This window comes from Urocitellus parryii, chromosome 3 (assembly GCF_045843805.1).
Source record: "Urocitellus parryii isolate mUroPar1 chromosome 3, mUroPar1.hap1, whole genome shotgun sequence".
Lineage (NCBI taxonomy): Eukaryota > Metazoa > Chordata > Mammalia > Rodentia > Sciuridae > Urocitellus > Urocitellus parryii.
The window spans coordinates 11,663,637-11,680,921 of record NC_135533.1 but is presented as its reverse complement, the minus strand read 5'-3'; the positions used below and the strand labels follow the sequence as shown (position 1 = coordinate 11,680,921).

General features: G+C 41.3%; 1 protein-coding gene across 1 annotated transcript; it reads left to right on the top strand.

The window, feature by feature from the left end:
• Positions 1-12,515: 12,515 nt before the first annotated feature.
• Positions 12,516-13,433, top strand: LOC113199664 (olfactory receptor 6V1; the record flags this gene model as incomplete). Its single annotated transcript, XM_026412710.2, has 1 exon — positions 12,516-13,433. A coding segment is annotated over one exon (918 nt), but the record flags the coding sequence as incomplete, so codon positions are not given.
• Positions 13,434-17,285: the final 3,852 nt, after the last annotated feature.

Below are 17,285 nucleotides of genomic sequence, written 5' to 3'. Positions count from 1 at the left end.
CTATGTGGGTAAGGACACCTTAAAAACCTATATTCTAGACTGACTGGGCTACTCATGCTCCAGGCACCCAGGTGACTCTGCAGCTGCCAGTGTTCCCGGAGATCTCGGGTGCCCAGAGGTTCCTCCAGAGGACGCCAGGTCACCAGAGAAGCCAAAAATGGGAGAACAGCAGCCGATTTGGATTCCAGAGAGATTAACTAAAGCGATTTCTACAGACCAAAAAGAAGATAATTTGGCTCAAATCCATAACAGCTGATATCCAGAACTCTAGTTTGGCTACCCTTACAGAATCAGGATGCTTTTTTCAATATCTATTTTATTATTGCCCTTTCTCACATCATGAATTCTATTTTGTTTTTTGAGCTCATACAGACCTAGATTAATGTCTTGCTGATCAGTTCTATTTTTTGACTATAGAGTTTTTAAACATTACAATGGAGATTTCACCTGAAAAAAAGTTATAAGGCCTTTACTATTATGTTATGTGTTGTGTGCACACTTGTGTTTTATGTTGTATGTTTGTATGTATGTATGTCCATATATCATATATGATGAGCGCCCATGAAAAAATGGATCCAAATATTTTTTCACATGATTTAAATGGTTTAATTTAAATTGGGTAAACAACTGTTGAGGATTGTTTTAATATGTGAACAAAAAAGGATGTTAACAGATCTGTTTGTGTACTTTCACCTTTCCTTTTCATTATATTTAACAATTCTCTTCAAGATAATGTAAATTGTTAAGAAAATTGTTTTCTTTTAGTACCTTCTGGAATGTTACATAATTTTTTCTTTAGCCATTATTGCCAGAATTCCTATCTTCATCCCAGTGCCAGTGAAGACAAAGATAAAACCAATCTACAGCTTCTGCAATAGCCATCACTGAACTGCTTGCAGAACTTGCCTGGACTATGTATCACTTGTATGCATTGTGAACTCACCTGTATGCATTGTGAACTATCTGTTGGTTCAGCGACTTGTGGTAGTGTTGGGGTATTTTTGCTGATGATGTCATCGGTGGTACAATTTTTTCAAAAGGAGCCATCAATTGGCTTGGTGTATCTTCCTCCCTTCTGCTTGTCATGATCGTTCAGCTAAAATTTGGGGGCCAACAGAAGTGAGGCAAAGAACCTCACACCCCCCTTTCCCCCGCTGGTACAAAGACCTATCCACAGGTGTGGCTGTATACTGGACTGGTAGTCAGTGACGGGTAAGATCCAATTGCAGTGGTACCAACCTAAGATAACGGGTAAGGACCATATGTACTATTGGACAACCTAAGGCAGGCATGGTCCCTAAGCCACATGCTTGTTGTTTAAACAGAGAGGGGGAGATGTTGAGAGCCACAGCTGAAGGGGCCCCAGCAAACTTCCAGCTGCCAGCTGATGATTGGCTCACAGCGGCCCCAGCAACTTCTAGCTGATTGGCTCCTCTGCGGTGATGCTCATTGGGCTGTTTCCCCGCCCTTTCAGACTACGGAGCTGCTCATTGGGGGACTTTTTTTGGCTCCGCCCATGCGACCCAGCCAATCGGCCTCAAGAGCAGGAGGAGAGGGGGAGGTTGAGAGGCTTGTGGGAAGCCGGTGGTGGCAGTTGGGCTCTGAAGGTTTTTGGTGAGGAGCTTTTTTGTTTGGCGTGCGTGATTCTGAAAATAAAGTTCTTTTCTTTTGAAAAAAAAAAAACCTATATTCTAAAACTGCCACAGAAAATTTATAGATATTTACACACACACACACACACACACACATACATGTAAACAGGGTGTAGTGGAATGAGGATCACAGGTTTAAAGCCAGCCTCAGCAATTTAGCAAGGTGTAAGAAACCTAGTGAGACACTGTCTCAAAAGAAAAATTTAAAAAGGGATGTGGATGTGGCTCATTGATTAAGTGCCCTTGGGTTCAGTCCCTGATGCCAAAAAACACACAAACATGTATTTGTGTTTGGAGGGGGGGTGGGCACTCACGCATAAAGTTCTTGAGCCACATAAGGAATGCTGAAAATATTTCCTAGGTGGTGATGTATGATACATGGTTTAAAAAATGCCTGTCCTAACCAGGAAGCTCTCTAATGTCAGGAAGCTGTGCTGTGCCTGTGCAGCACTAGGGTGCTCTCTGCCCAGCAGGAGGACTTGGATCTGAGACTGTCCACTCTGCTGCTCCCCTAGCCCAATCCTCAGGCTCCAGGTACCTGGTTTTGTAAGGCAGCCAGGCTCTGAACCTGCCACCAGCTCCCTCCTACTGTCCCCTTCACAGAGGGGGACCCTTGAGAAGGCACTCACCTCTACACAGAGGCTTTGCACACTCCTGACCCCACTGGTGCTGAGTTCCTGAGCTGCAGCTGTCTCCACTCCTGTGAAGAAGGAAGTGGTCCTCATGCAGGGGCTCAAGAAGAAGCCCAGGAATAACAGTGCTGTGCAGAGCTGAGGGTCTCCCTCTCCTTGTCTCTCTCCTCTTCCCAAGAGGACTGAGCCACTGAGCTCCCTCCTCTTAATTAGCCCAGGTTCAGGGACTCCCTAAGCAATCAGCCTGGGGAGAGCAGAAAACACTTTTAGTCATTTCTATTTTGACCAATTAAATTTTAGAAGTTTGGAAAGTTTTTGTGGAGTGGAAAACCCTGAAATCCTACCCATCAGGGACTTCTTCATCCAAGGCCACCTCCCCAAAGGCCTCAAGTGGAGCTTTCCAAAAGACTATGCTTTTCATCCCAGGCCACTCCCAGGATTTTCAGCTCCTCAGAACCCAAATCAGCTCCTTCCTTCCATAGGAGGCATCACAGCTGGCCTCTCATCCATGCACCAACTTCCCTGAGGCCCTGAATATTGGTTTTGGTCACAGCCTTAACTTCACCCCAAATCCCCCACGCAGCCATTCATTCTCTGCAGGCTGCTGCTCTTGGTACCCTGGACCCTACAGAGTGCTTGGCCCCTGAGTCAAGCTCCACTCCCCTCTGGAAGGGCTCAGGTTTTCACTCTTGGGCATGCGCACAGCTGTGTGCCTGCGCCCAAGGTTCTCCCAGCGACTTCTTTCTGTGGCAGCTTCTGATTACCAGCTGGGCCCCTTCAAGATGGGGAGGGCAGAGGGAAGCTTCTGCAGGCAGCTCTATTCACAACCCGGAAGAATCAACAAAATGTAACTCAGAAATCTGCTTGGTGCTGGAGAAGATGGAAAAGTGAGGGCTAGGACATATTTATATGGGTTTTGATTTTCCTTGTGAGTATGCTTGTTAAATCTGAGAATGTCACTTGGTACATTAGGGTGTAAATCAGGAATAATCTTTCTTCCCAAATCCTTAAAATGCCCCAAATCAACCAGTTTGCTACCTAATTTTAGAGGAAATTTCTAAGCTTGGATCTCCATTGTCTTTTTAAAAGAATGCTCTGCAAATCTGTTTTGCAACCTTTTCTTTGTCATGTACTAACAAATCAAGATCCCTTTCCGTGTGAACCTGTATTGCCTCACTCTTTTTTCCCAGAATATTCCACTGTGTGCATGCTTTATTCTTCCTTAGCTAGACCTCTGTGGTCAATTTTGTCATTTCCATTTTTATTATGAAGTATGTTATAAATATTTCTCAGACATTAATAAATATGTAAATAATTGTTTATATTTGGACTCTCTTGCTGTAGATTTCTTGAAGATATATTACTTTTTTATGGTACCAAACTATGTTCTAAAGACTTTAGATTAATTCACACACTTTCCAAGACTGTATTAGAGAACTTTTGTTTGCCTGACCTAGGATGAACAGAGATATAATTAAAATTTAATTTTAATTTTAACCTGAATAGAACAAAATAAAATACCTAAATACCAATTAGCAAAACTGATAAAATGAAAAAATCTTTTAAAAGATAAAAATTGTCCAAACCAACTCAAAAATAAGTAGAATGACTGCATATTTCTAAATATATCAAGTAAATAGAACCCATAGTTACAAATCTTCCTTCACAGAAATCTCCAGATCCAAATCCAGATGGCTTTACTGTTATAGTCTATCAAATATTTAGGAAAGGAATAATACCAATCCTACATAAAATTCTCTAGAAAATTGAGAATGGGATACTTCCCAATTCATTTTATAAGTCCAGGATTATCCTGACACCAAAGACTATACAAGAAAATAAATCTGCACAGAAATATCCTTATGAACAACATGCAAAAATTATTAACAAAATAGTGTAAAAATCAAATCCAGCAATGTGTAGGGAAGGTAATATATGCAACAAATTGGTAATTTTTATCTTAGAAACACAGGTTATTTATCATTAGGAGATCAATCAATGTAATTCACTGTGTTACCAGAATTAAAGGGGCAAAGGTATGGATCAATTTTGGGGGTGGACTGGGGATTGAACTCAGGGACACTCAACCACTAAACCACATCCCCGGCCCTGTTTTGTATTTTATTTAGAGACAGGGTCTCACTGAGTTGCTTAGGGCCTCGCTGAGTTGCTGAGGCTGGCTTTGAACTTGCAATCCTCATTCCTCAGCCTCCAAGACACTGGGATTACAGGTGTGGGCCACCAGTCCAGGGCCCATGAAACATTTTCTAAACATTTTTTAGTTGTTGATGGATAACAATATGCTTTATTAGCTTATTTATATATTTATTTTTTATGTGGTGCTGAGGATTAAACCTCACACACACTAGGTAAGCAACTCTGCCACTGAGACATAACCCAAGCTCCCCACTGATCATTATGCATAAGGGCATAAAAGGCAGTTGACACAAATCAACTTCAATTGATTTAAAACTGAACAAACTAGGAGCAAAAGAGATCTTCCCCAAACTGACAAATAAAATGTACAATTAAAACCTGGCACTAACTTCAAACTTACTCATAAAAGTCTTGATACTATTCCTGCAAGATAGGGATCAAGGCAAGAATATCTACTCTATTTCTATTCAACATTATAATGAAATTCTTAGCCAATTCAATAAAGCAAGAAACTGAAATTAAAAACTTATAGTTAGTAAATAAAGAAATAAAATTATTTAAAGATGACATACTCCAATATGTTGAAGCTCTTAAGAAGTTTTGGAGAATTAATAAATGTGAATATTAAAGCTTCAAGTTAAACCTACATGCCCTTCAGTGATTGAATGGATAAAAAATGTGGGATATATACACAATGGAATTTTACTCAGCAATAAAAGAGAATAAAATCATTTATTCTCAGGTAAAATTATTTTCAGGTAAATGGATGGCGTTAGAGAAGATAATGTCAAGTAAAGTAAGCCAATCCCCCCAAAACAAATGTCGAATATTTTCTCTGATATAAGGAGGGTGACTCATAGTGGGGTAGGGAGGGTGAACATAGGAGGAAGAGATGAATTCTAGATAGGGAATAGAGGAGGAGGGAAAGGGAGGAGACAGGGGATTAGCAAGGAAGACACGAATTGGGTGTCAACCTACTTTATATACAAACAGAGATCTGAAAAATTGTGGTATATATATGTAATAAGAACTGTAATGCAAAAAAAAGACATGAATTGGTGTGAACATACTTTATATACAAAGATATGAAAAACTGTGCTCTATATATGTAATAAGAATTGTAGTGCATTCCGCTTTCATGTATTTAAAAAATAAATAAGTAAAGTCACAAGATAAAAGATTAATATACAAAAATCTCTGGTATTGCTTTTTTTTCAGTAGTATACATTTGAAATGGGAATATAAAAATACAGTTTGCAATAACATCTAGAAATATGAAGAAAATGAAGGAATACATTTAACAATATAAAGTCAGATCTACACAAGTAAAAATATAAAACATTGCAGGGTAAAATTAAAGACCTAAGTAAATGTTGAAATGCTTTATTTTCATGAATCAGAGAACTCAATTTGTTAGAATGTCAATTCTCTCCAATTTAGTCTATAGATTCAATGCAATATCCATCCAAATTATGAAGGACCTAAAATAGCCCAAAAAAAGTGTTTAAAAAGAAAAACAAAAATCTGGAGTTGGGTGCTCATAATATCTAATTTCAAGATCTACTATAAGGCCACAGTAATAAAGACAATATGGTAAGTAAACACAAAAATAACAGAGAATTCAGACTCAGATCCAAGTATATATCTTCTATTGACTATAACGACACTAAATTTCGGTGAATATGTGGAGCAACTAGAATTCATATACCTGGCTGATTAGAGTGCACAATATGTACAATGTTAAAAATTAAGCATACACCTAACATACCGACCCATAGTTTCCCATTCAGATACTTTACCAAGATAAATTATGTGTTCACACACCAAAAATATGTGTTTATGTATGTATTTTTAAAAACTGCCAATAACTCACACGATAATGGTTAAGTGAATGAACAAATAAATTGTGGTATATCCATACAGTGAAAATCTAGGCAATTAAAAGGAATTCACTACTGATAGAAACATCCCCATGAGTCATGGTTTCTAAAAGGTTATGTTAAGCCAAAGGATCTAGACATAAAAACCAATGCTTTATTCGTCCAGTAATAAACCTAAGAAGTACAACCTCCACCCCTTAAATCAATACCAGCAGAATGCAAATGGTTACCAGAAACTGAGCATGAGATTGGAAACTGACATGGAAGACACACAGAGAAACCTGTCAGGTGATGAACATGTTGTATAATTTGATTGCAGTGGAAATTTGGACTGTATATGAATTTGTTAAAACTCATTACACTTTGCACTTAAGTACTGTTTTTACTGCATAAAATTGAAATCCAGTTGAAAATATTTTTTAAAATAAATCCAAATATGTAACAGGGAATGTCACTCCTTTTCAGGGGACTGATGAGCAAAAAAATGAGGTAAAGTCAGGAGAAGGATGAATGTAACCCTGAGTGACTCAGAAGGCAAATAGAGTAAGTGGAGAAAGTGTGGTTATTAGACTGTGGCTTTGGGGTGGGGTAGGCATGAGGTGAAAGAGCAGAACAGGGTGCAGGAGGAGGAAAGAGCTCATGTAACCCTAGCAGATATCAGAGTGTGACAAGTGACTCCCAGACATTTCTACCAACAGGTGTCTCTTTGGCCAAGTTCTTCCAAAATGTCTTTGAGTAACTTTCCGCAAACCCTCCTTTGGGAATACAGAATTTTCTTCATAAAAGGAAAAACAGAAATCTCCTTCCAATGCAGCCTTTAATTTTGAAAGCACAATTTTAAATTGTGCAACATCTTTGGTAAAAGTGGAAGGATTTCAAGATAGCATCATGAATAAATTCACAAAATTGGAGTGAGGTAACCTGAAAAATTCTTTCTTGTCTGCTTATGAGCTGTGAAATGGTGCTTATTAGCACTCCTCTGAGTTCTTTTATCACTATGATATCAGGGCATGGATGTACGTGATATGCATTTTTTGTTGTTGTTGTTTCATCTCTTCCTTGACCAAAGTCATGGAGCAGGAATGGAGTCATCCTTGGCCTTCCTGATGGAGGACTGAGCCTCTCTGCCTCCACAGAGGCTCTCCACTGGTGGCTCTTACAACTCTCCTCAAAGCCAAGTTCTTTGTCAAAACCCCACTTCTCTCTGAATATCTTCAAAGACTATTACATGCCACACCTGATCCAGTGCACGAACCCATCCTAGGTTACTGATTTCACAGGTAGATGAAACTGTTTGGTGAACAAGGTTAATGCCAAGATCATCATGTCTATGTTCAGCTTTCCACTGGGAACTCAGGTGAAAGAGAAGTCATCTTGTCCAGGGAAAGGAAAAGCCACTTTGGTGACGGAGTGAAAAAGACAGTGTTATTGCCTCAATAAGCATTATTATAGATAAAGTATGCGTTATTATAGATAAAGCCATTACTCCACATAGAGGTTCTTTGTCCATAAAAGAGGAAATGAGAAGGAATCTTTCACTTGACTGCCACCAAAGCCTCCTGCCTGACCTTCATGTCTAACCTTGCCTCCCTCTGTCTGCTCTCCTCTCATAGCAGGCCCAGTGAGCTTCTAAAACACATCTCAGAATAGGTCCCTCCCATGACTCAAATCTCTCTCACTGACCTCTGCCTAAAGCCCCAAATCCTGTTTAAATGTTCTCTCTCTATATCATCTCATTCCCCTGCTACCCCATGCTGCCCTCAAACACCTAGTTTCTCCTTGTCCCTCCCAGGGCTTTGACACCCCTCCTTCCCTTGGAGGGCTCATCTGTCTCCTGCCCAGCTCTGCCTAAGCACCTGCAGACACCAGGAAATATCACTCTCCTGCAGATGCCTCTCCTGACCTGGGCAGACACATGCAGGTGCCCTGCCAGGGCGGATGCTACTGTGGGGGAGGACACTTGAGGATCTCCCCAAAATCAACCCCAAAGAGGAATGCTCCCCAATATTACAGCCCCTCATCAGAGACAGTGGGCTTGCAAGGCCTTATTGGTGCAGGGGTGTAAACGCCCACACCCTCACATCTCCTTTATACTACAATGGGGGTTATTCCAACTGCCCACTTTCCTTTTCAAAATGATTCCCTAATTGTAACTGTGTGTGTGTGTGCATGTTTGTATAATGTATGGTAACACCAATCTTCATCAAATATGGTCTATGAATCCCCTTCATCACTAGTGTAAGAATGTGCTCCAACACTCCAACACCCTGTCAAAAGCCACAGTTACTCAAAAAATATTCTGGTTTATTTTCAACCCTTTTTTATTTTGTGTTTCAAGACAGAATCTGACTAAGTTGAACTTGTGATTCTCTTGCCAGGACCTTCCAAGTTCTTGGGATTGTAGGCCTGTACCACAGGGCCTGGCTTAAGTTTTCTTTAATTTTAATTGTAAAAATGTAAAATGCCTTTTCTAATTTATAGAAATGTTTATATTCCTCTTTAATGAATTTACTGGTTTTCAAGATGATTTTGTGTGTAAATGAAATAAACCTTACTTCACATGTTTTTAATTTTTACATTTTGTTCTTATCAAGTATAAATATTTTATTCTTATGCATTTACATTTCACAGGTTTTTAGTCTCTTGGGATCTGTGTTTTCCTTAGAAAAAGCCTATATTCATTTCCTAAATTAATTAAAAAGGAAAAATTCTCATTTGTTACATGTTATGTTGAACCACCTGGAATTTAGATTTTTGGAAGCATAGGGTGTCAGGCCAAGGTTAGGGTTGTTCCAGATATTCTGTCAATGCAATACATGTGTCCAGGACAACCTGAATGAGGGAAGAAGGAGGACATAGGGGACCGAGAAGGACAGAGGGAGAAAGCATGCTAATGCTATGACCATTTCAAATATTCTTAGCTCAACAATGACAGAGACTGGGCAACGGAAATTATCTATATTACTTGGTAAGTCAAACCTAAAAATCACAAAGAAGAGAAAATTTCAAAAAAATAAAGGAAAGAAAAGAAATTCTGCAATGCTTAGTTATTGTTCACCCATCACTGCTGTCCTTCTGAGGACTTGCCTGAGTCAGAGAGCTATGGATGGAAGTGACACAAATCACTTTAAGAATAAGCTTGAAGGACCAGCTTTCAATTCACCATTCTCTTTCTTTCAAAGGGTCAGGAAGAGTATGTTAAAATGGAGCTTCCATCAGCATGGGCCCTGTGCAATAATCATGAGCAGAGTCGGGTTCCTGGGCAATGACTGGTAGACATGTAGCATCAATGGAATATAATTGGGAGACATAATAAAGTCACTGAGTCTTAAACCACTGTTTGAAGGTAGCAAAAGATAACTATAAAGACACCTCTTCTCCCATAATCTGGGGTTTTGTTTACCTCCTATCCTAAGATTCATGCTAGCAAGGATGACAGAACCCTACCCTGATTTGTTAGCTTGCTGGAGGCAAGGGGGTCAACTCCCACTCTCTGCCAGCAATGAAAATATGCAGAGATGTGCAGGAGAAAGTTGGAGATTGGATGCAGAAAAACAAGAGATGTAAGGAGTCAGAGCAGCAATGTGAAGCTTTCAGAGCCCAAGCCCACCATAAAAACAGAGGATTCCTGCAGCATACAAAGAAATTAAGGATCCAAACACCTAGAGTCAGTCATCCAATCCTTTCCTTCTCCCTTCACTACCAATAAAAAGAGGTGAGTTCAGAAGATCACATATACTTCTTTCCCAACCAACCAACATTATAGAGTTCTCCTCCACAGTTACGGTATTGATCACCAAACTTCTTCAAATAACACTTGGGAGAACTAAAAACGTGGGCACCATTGTTCAGAACCTCTATGCCCTATCTCCCTAGATCCCACATACCTGGATCTGGGAAGGAGCCAAATTTCCAAATGGAAATTCTAAATCTAGCCCTAGCCATTTACCCAGTTTGCTCAAATTTCACTCCTATGGGGGAAAATCCTTTGTAACTTTTCACTGTATCCTCATTTTCTCTCCATAGTCCCAGAAGGAAAGAAACTGCCAAGAGGTATGCATTGCCTTGGAACTGAGTCTAAGCCCTTCTACCCTGTCTTCACTCAGATCACCTTGGCATGGGGACTCTCATTAACCTAAGGAGCATCACCTGCATCTCAGCAGTCCCAGGAGGCTCCTGCCTTCCCCTCATTCCCACAGAGAACGCTCTACTGGAGAGCAAGCTCCCATCCAGCATGAGCTCAGTTCTAACCAGCATCAAGAACCCAAGGTTCTGGAGACTGGCAGATAGAACCAAGAACACACATCCTCGGGAGAGAAGAAACAGCCCTTTTCCTCTCTGATCTCTCAAAGCACTTCTTTCCCCTCTCCCAGACCCACACCACTGTCCCCACTTCCCACCTGAGCTTTGTAGTGAGATAGGCTAAACTTGAATTTGGAGACCAACATAAGCCCTGGTGTTATTTGGTTCACAGACTCACTCTATCAGCAGTGCCTTCCCCACCCAGCCATGCATGAAGCCCTGTGCTACCCTGCCTGCTTCAAGATGCCAATAAAGGGCAAGGATGGCATATCTTATGTTACCCATGTCACAGAGTGAACCTGTTAGTCAGGAGACTCCAGGCATAGGTGTCTAAATGAGAGAAGCACAAGGAGAAGACTCAGCTCTTTGGCTAAGGTGAGTGGCTTGTTTGTACATCCATCAGGTTCCCATTAGCACAGACTCAGGATTGATTTTGGATTTGGTCAATGCTGGGTGTAGAATTGACTTACTGTTAAGGTTTGTCAATGACAAAGGTAGAAGCCTTCTTTAAATTGGAATGCTATTTCTAGGTTTCTGGGACACCACCTCAGATGAAGCTTTTAGGGAGCCTGGAAAGGAGAAGAGTTACCTGTATACAGCTTTGCTCTCTCCACTCCTGATAGGCTTGTTGATGCTTATATGCTTTGGGGTTTGAAATGTTTCACAATATCCTTTTAGTATCTAACATTGTACACCACACCCACATTGCCACTAAGGCAGTATGGAGAGCTGGTAGACCAAGCAAATTTAAGCTTCATTAGCAATGATTAATTAAGAACAATGAAAAAAGACCCAACATTTATTTGTTGAATTCTTAGTACAGTACATGTAAATGACTGTATCAAGTGACTTACCTATTTAATGTTTACAGTAACCCTAGTATTTACAGTAACCCTATCTTCATTTTGTCCCTGGAAAGAGTCATTGAAGAAGTCAATAAAAGAGAATCAGTTTTCTGGTCCACAGTAAGTAAGAGTTGGATGCAGAATTCAACACAGATAGTCCCCCCTGCCCCAGCTACAAAACACCTGCCCATAGCACATGCTCTGTACCATGAAGGGAAAGAGAAGGGACACCACAGTAGCAAAGAAGGCCATCAGGAACATCCCTGAGGATCTGGCAGGCACTGTGAGAGCCGCTGCCTGGATGCCATGGGTATCCCCCAGATTCTTGTGTCCTTTCTCTCTTCAATGTGTGTAAGCACATTACCAGAGGGCAACCAAGGAAAACTAATTTATTAACCCCAAACACTGGCTTTCTGCTAATTTCAAGGTCATAGCTGTAAAGGGAGGACAAGTGAAGGCCATAGTTGTAAGATGTGGACAAGTGAGAGTCTTCAGAAGACAGTGCAGAGATTTCCAGGGGTCCTTTCAAAGGGTTTTGGTGCAGAGCTTGTGGGGAATGGCACAGGGTCCCAGCACCAACCTCCATGGGGTTCTGGATGATTTACCCTAATCTTCCCTCTTTCCTTCCATGTCTCCTCATCTCTCTCTGCCTCCCCCCCATATTTGGTGATCCTCGATTCCTTGTCTGTTTATTTCCCTTTTATTTCCTTCTTGTTCTCTCTCTAAATGTCAGTGTCTGTTGCTCTGCTTTCTTTCTTGCTCTGTTCCTGATTTCCCTCCCCTTATCAACGGCTCACCACACCTTCCCTGCTCCCTGTTTCTGGGTGATTCTCATATTCCCTTTGTTGTTCTGTTGCTTTTGGTCCGTGTGCTCCTGTTCATCACCAGCTGGCTCCTTGCCTTCCTCTTCCTGTTCCTTGTCTCTGTTCCTGCCTATCTCTGGTCCATGGTGTCAGGGTCCCTGGTTCCTCTTTCCATCTGGGTTTCTTGTTTCTCTTACATACAGAGATACAAGCCCTGGATCATGGCGAATCTGAGCCACACTGATTTGTGCTCTTGGGCTTCTCCTCTTTTGGTGAGCTACAGGTTCTCCTGTATGGACCTTTCCTCATGTTGTATCTCATCGCCTTCCTGGGAAACACCCTCATCATAGTCATGGTTATAGCTGACACTCACCTGCATACTCCCATGTACTTCTTCCTGGGAAACTTTTCCCTGCTGGAGACCTTGGTGACCATGACTGTGGTTCCCAGGATGCTCTCCAATCTGCTGGCCTCTCACGCAGTCATCTCCTTCACTGGCTGCATGGTCCAGTTCTACTTCTACTTTTCCCTGGGTTCCACCTCCTTCCTCATTCTGGCAGATATGGCCCTGGACCGTTTTGTGGCCATCTGCCACCCACTGCACTATGGAACCTTGATGAGCTGGGCTATGTGTGCCCGACTGGCTGGGGCCGCCTGGGCAACTCCATTCCTAGCTATGGTACCCACTGTCCTCTCCCGAGCTCTTCTCAACTATTGCCATGGCAACGTCATTAACCACTTCTTCTGTGACAATGCACCTCTTCTGCAGCTGTCCTGCTCTGACACCCACCTGCTGGAAATCTGGGATTTCATCATGGCCCTGGCCTTTGTCCTCAGCTCCTTCCTGGTGACTCTCATTTCCTATGGCTACATTGTGAGCACTGTGCTGCGCATTCCCTCGGCTAGTGGCCGCCAGAAGGCTTTCTCCACATGTGGCTGTCACCTCACCCTGGTCTTCATGGGCTACAGCAGCACCATCTTCCTGTACATCAGGCCTGGCAAAGCACACTCGGTGGAAGTCAATAAGGTGGTCGCCTTGGTAACCGCCATCCTCACCCCCTTCCTCAACCCCTTTATCTTTACCTTCCGCAATGAGGCAGTGAAGGCGGTCCTGCGGGGACAGATGAAGAGGCTGAAAGGCCTTCATGAGGCATTATCCTGAGCACCAGAGACCTCACCAGGCTCTCGAAAGCAGTTCAGGGAGGAGGTGGCAGAGTACCTGGCTGGATGGGAAGCCACTGTCCAGTTTCTTTGGATTTTTCCTTTGTGCCTCTGAATACTAACTACAGTGATTTTCAGTGCTGTGATATCTGGCCTGAAGCTGTCATAACCCACCATCGAAGTGCATCCCACAATCCCTATAAGCTATAGGAACTCTGTAGGTAGCCCAGAACCTGGGAGTCAGCTCAGGAGTTTCCATACAAGCTAAGTACCTGGCCTTTGCTTTCAAGGAAGAGAAGCCAGGAAGTGTTCTCTGACCAAGAGCTATCACCCAGGCTCCTGTGCGTTTGTGAGTATGGGCATGTATGTGTTCTTAAAGTGTGCTTATCTGCACTGAGTGTGCACCATTGATGACTGTATGTACCGTGAGTGCTTGGGTTACATGGGATTAAACAGAAAAGTAAAATTGACCAAAACAAATTATTTTCTATGTGTGTGTGCAATTATTTATATAATCAGTTACCTGCTTATTTATTTCACCAGATTTACTCTACTTGTCAGGCACTATAATAGATACAAGATAAAAAGTTAAAGAAGGTGCACATGATCCTCATCCCTACGAAACTCAGGCTGGTTAAAAAATACAGGCTATTTCCTGTGGGAATGAGGAGCATTTCCATGGTGGCCTATGGCAGCCTCATCAGAGGAAATGCATGATGACTTTTGCGGAGTTTTCAAGAGCACTTGATGTGAGAGGAATCAGGCTGAGGCTGAGGACAGATTCAGGGACACACTGAATACAAGGTGGACATTGTGGGGATGTGAAGCATCAGGCCCCCTTGTGCATGAGAATTACAGAAAAAATGATATACATGAAAATAAGATAAATCTCCATTGGCATAATGACAACTCTTTTAGGAAGTATAAAGGTTTCAGAGAATGAATATGCAGAATTTTAGATAGAAAAAATAAATTGTTCCATGTATATTAGAAACATTCAGGTGTCTGAAGGCAGGGATTATAATAAATCTGGTACATTCCTTGGTCCAATTGCTACGTGTGTATGAATATTTATGTGTGCATAGGTGCCCATGTGGGTAACATATGTGTATGAATATGTATGTACACATATATACAAACGCTCACATGTATGTGTAAGTATAAAATCCCTGAAGACACATGGTGCTCCATATTCCCCTTGGAATGAAATAAAATCCATTGTCCTTCCCTCTTCCATAAGAGTCTAAAATTGTAAAAATCTTGCAGTTACTGTGGCCTCGGAATAAAGGTGTTCTTGTAGTTATAACTCATGCAGCATTTTCTAAAACATGCCAATTTAAATTTTTCTACCGTATTGTTTCTGTAAACACACTTTCATCTACCAAACTACCTTCCTTCATTTGTGGTCTGTGAACTACGAGCAAGGGTGTGTTCCTAGTACCACTTACTTGAAAACAACAAAAACTACTAATTTGTTCTAAATGTCAAGCTTTAAAAAAATTTACTATGTGGAAGAAAACAAGGTATTTCAATGTGGGGTCATTTGGTGCCTTCAGAGGATAGCTTCAGAGACAAGACTCGAGGAGGGCCCCGGTGGTTCTCACACAGGCTCCCTGGGCCACCCCAGGGTGCCTCCTTCCTAAAGGAGGCACCCTTTCTCTGGCTTTCTGAAAGCGTGCTTCTCCTTTGCTGAGACGGCTGTCAGCCAGAGCAATGGCGCTGGTGTTTGCTGTTGCTGTAGAATTAATCGATTTTTTATCAGATTTATCTGTGCTCACCACTTTGGAAGTGTTTGTAGGATAAAGGAAAGGATGATGAATAAGTCAAGCATTTTCCTGCTGATATTATCTCTTCACACTTCACACACCAATTTTCTTCATATTTTCCATTCATTTATATCCTCCAAGTCATTTCTTTGGAAAAGATCATCACCCATCAGAAGCAAAGCACTGCCCAGTGTTGGCCATTTGAAAGGAAAGAAATGTGGATTCTAACTTCAAGGGGTTCCCCATATCCTGAGCTGGGGGAAGTACAATTAATTTTGATACATTTTGGTGACAGCACAAGAGAGTTGCTGACGCTTGGGCTGCAGCCAAGCAGTGTTTCTGACATTCTTTAAGAAATACGGGAACCATGGTTGAGAGGAAAACAGATGGCAGAACAACAGTGGAATCTGATTCTTTGACTTCGTTTCCATCTCTCTGTCCTTGAAATCTCTTCTTATATCTGTATCAAAAGTGGAAATATTCAGGGCTGGTGATATAGCTCATTGGTGAAGTGCTTGCCTTGTATGCACAAGGCCCTGGGTTCAACCCCAGCACCACACACAAAAAAATTGGAAATATTTAGACATTATTACCCTATGTACATATGTAACCATATGGCTGATGTGATTCTACATCATCTACATCAGAAGAATGAGAAATTGTACTCCATTATAGATGATTATGAAAGTGCATTCTACTTCCATGTATAAGTAATTAAAACAAATTTAAAATTTTTTTAAAAATATAGAAATAACCGAAAGTTGGTATTTCTGGAATCTGAAGCTGCTATATTTGCCTCAGCCAAGCCCTCTTTTAGTGTGTATGATCAGTTCCTGTCTAGTCTTATCATGACGAAAATTCTGATGGCCCTTAGTGACAGTCATTGTGTAGTTATTACCCACCACTGGAAGGAACCAGTTACTGGCAGGAGGCAACTATAGATTCAGTGTCACTTTTGAATAGTAGTGTTTTATTTTGAACACATATTTTTAATCCAGTTCATGAACAATGTTAATTGCATCATGGATTCAGTCCTTTGCTATCATGCCATTGACCTAGGGAGATGAATGTCATTGGTCTGTATCATTAATCTATCTAAGATCATTTGACTCAGCTGCATGGAAGCCAAGAGCCATACCACTCCACAGAAGAAGCTTTCACTAGAACCTACTTCAGGGTGATACAGGACAAGGTTGATTTAAACACCCAGAACTTATTTAAATACAGACAGAATCAGTGGCAGAAGTTCATGACTCAGAAATGTCTTCCCTGCCCCTGAACATCTTCCCACTAGCCCTCCATTTGTCTGGTGTTCCAGCTCCAGAGATCCACTGTTGTATTTAGCAACCATTAGAAATACAGAGTTTTCAAGAGCGAGCCCAGAATCCATTGCCATATACTAAATCCCAAATTTTAAGCCATAACTAGATTGTTTCTTTCAGTTGAAAGGGTTAGGGAGCAAGACATTAAGGATATGGATATTTCAGGGTGGGGAAGTAAAGGAATATAATTATTTTTCAAAAGAAATGTAAGTTGGGTCCTGTGGTGGCCAGCAGTAAGGAAGACCTGCATAGATGGGCTTTTAGGCCTTGGAAAGGTGAAAAAGGTTTTGGGTCAAAGTCTTGGGCTGCTTGTCTGTAGCCCAGGAGTCAGCACCTCTCTTGTGCTGACACCAAAATGTATCAAAGTATATGGGAAATCCTTTGGAATTAGAACTCACATTTCTTTCCTCGCAAATAGTCAACTTCTAGGTGGCCATATTCATTCATGTATTTCACTGATTCTTTAAGTGTTAAATGTCTTGATATCAATAAATTCCTTGCAACAACGCCTGATAGATAATGCAGAAAGATGTAAATATTTAATCTCCAGCTCCCTATTTGCTGATTTCTAGCATTTGCCAACTTCCATGAGTGAACATTCCCATGATTTCCCATATAAAGTTGCTAACATGATGTTACTGAGTTTGAGATTGGGAAAAGATGCTCAGCAACAGCACTGGATAATATTTCCACCACCTTGATAAAAGTAAAATTTGGCAAATTAACTAGGAGTTGTGAATTTTCATCACATTTGCTTTGAGCACA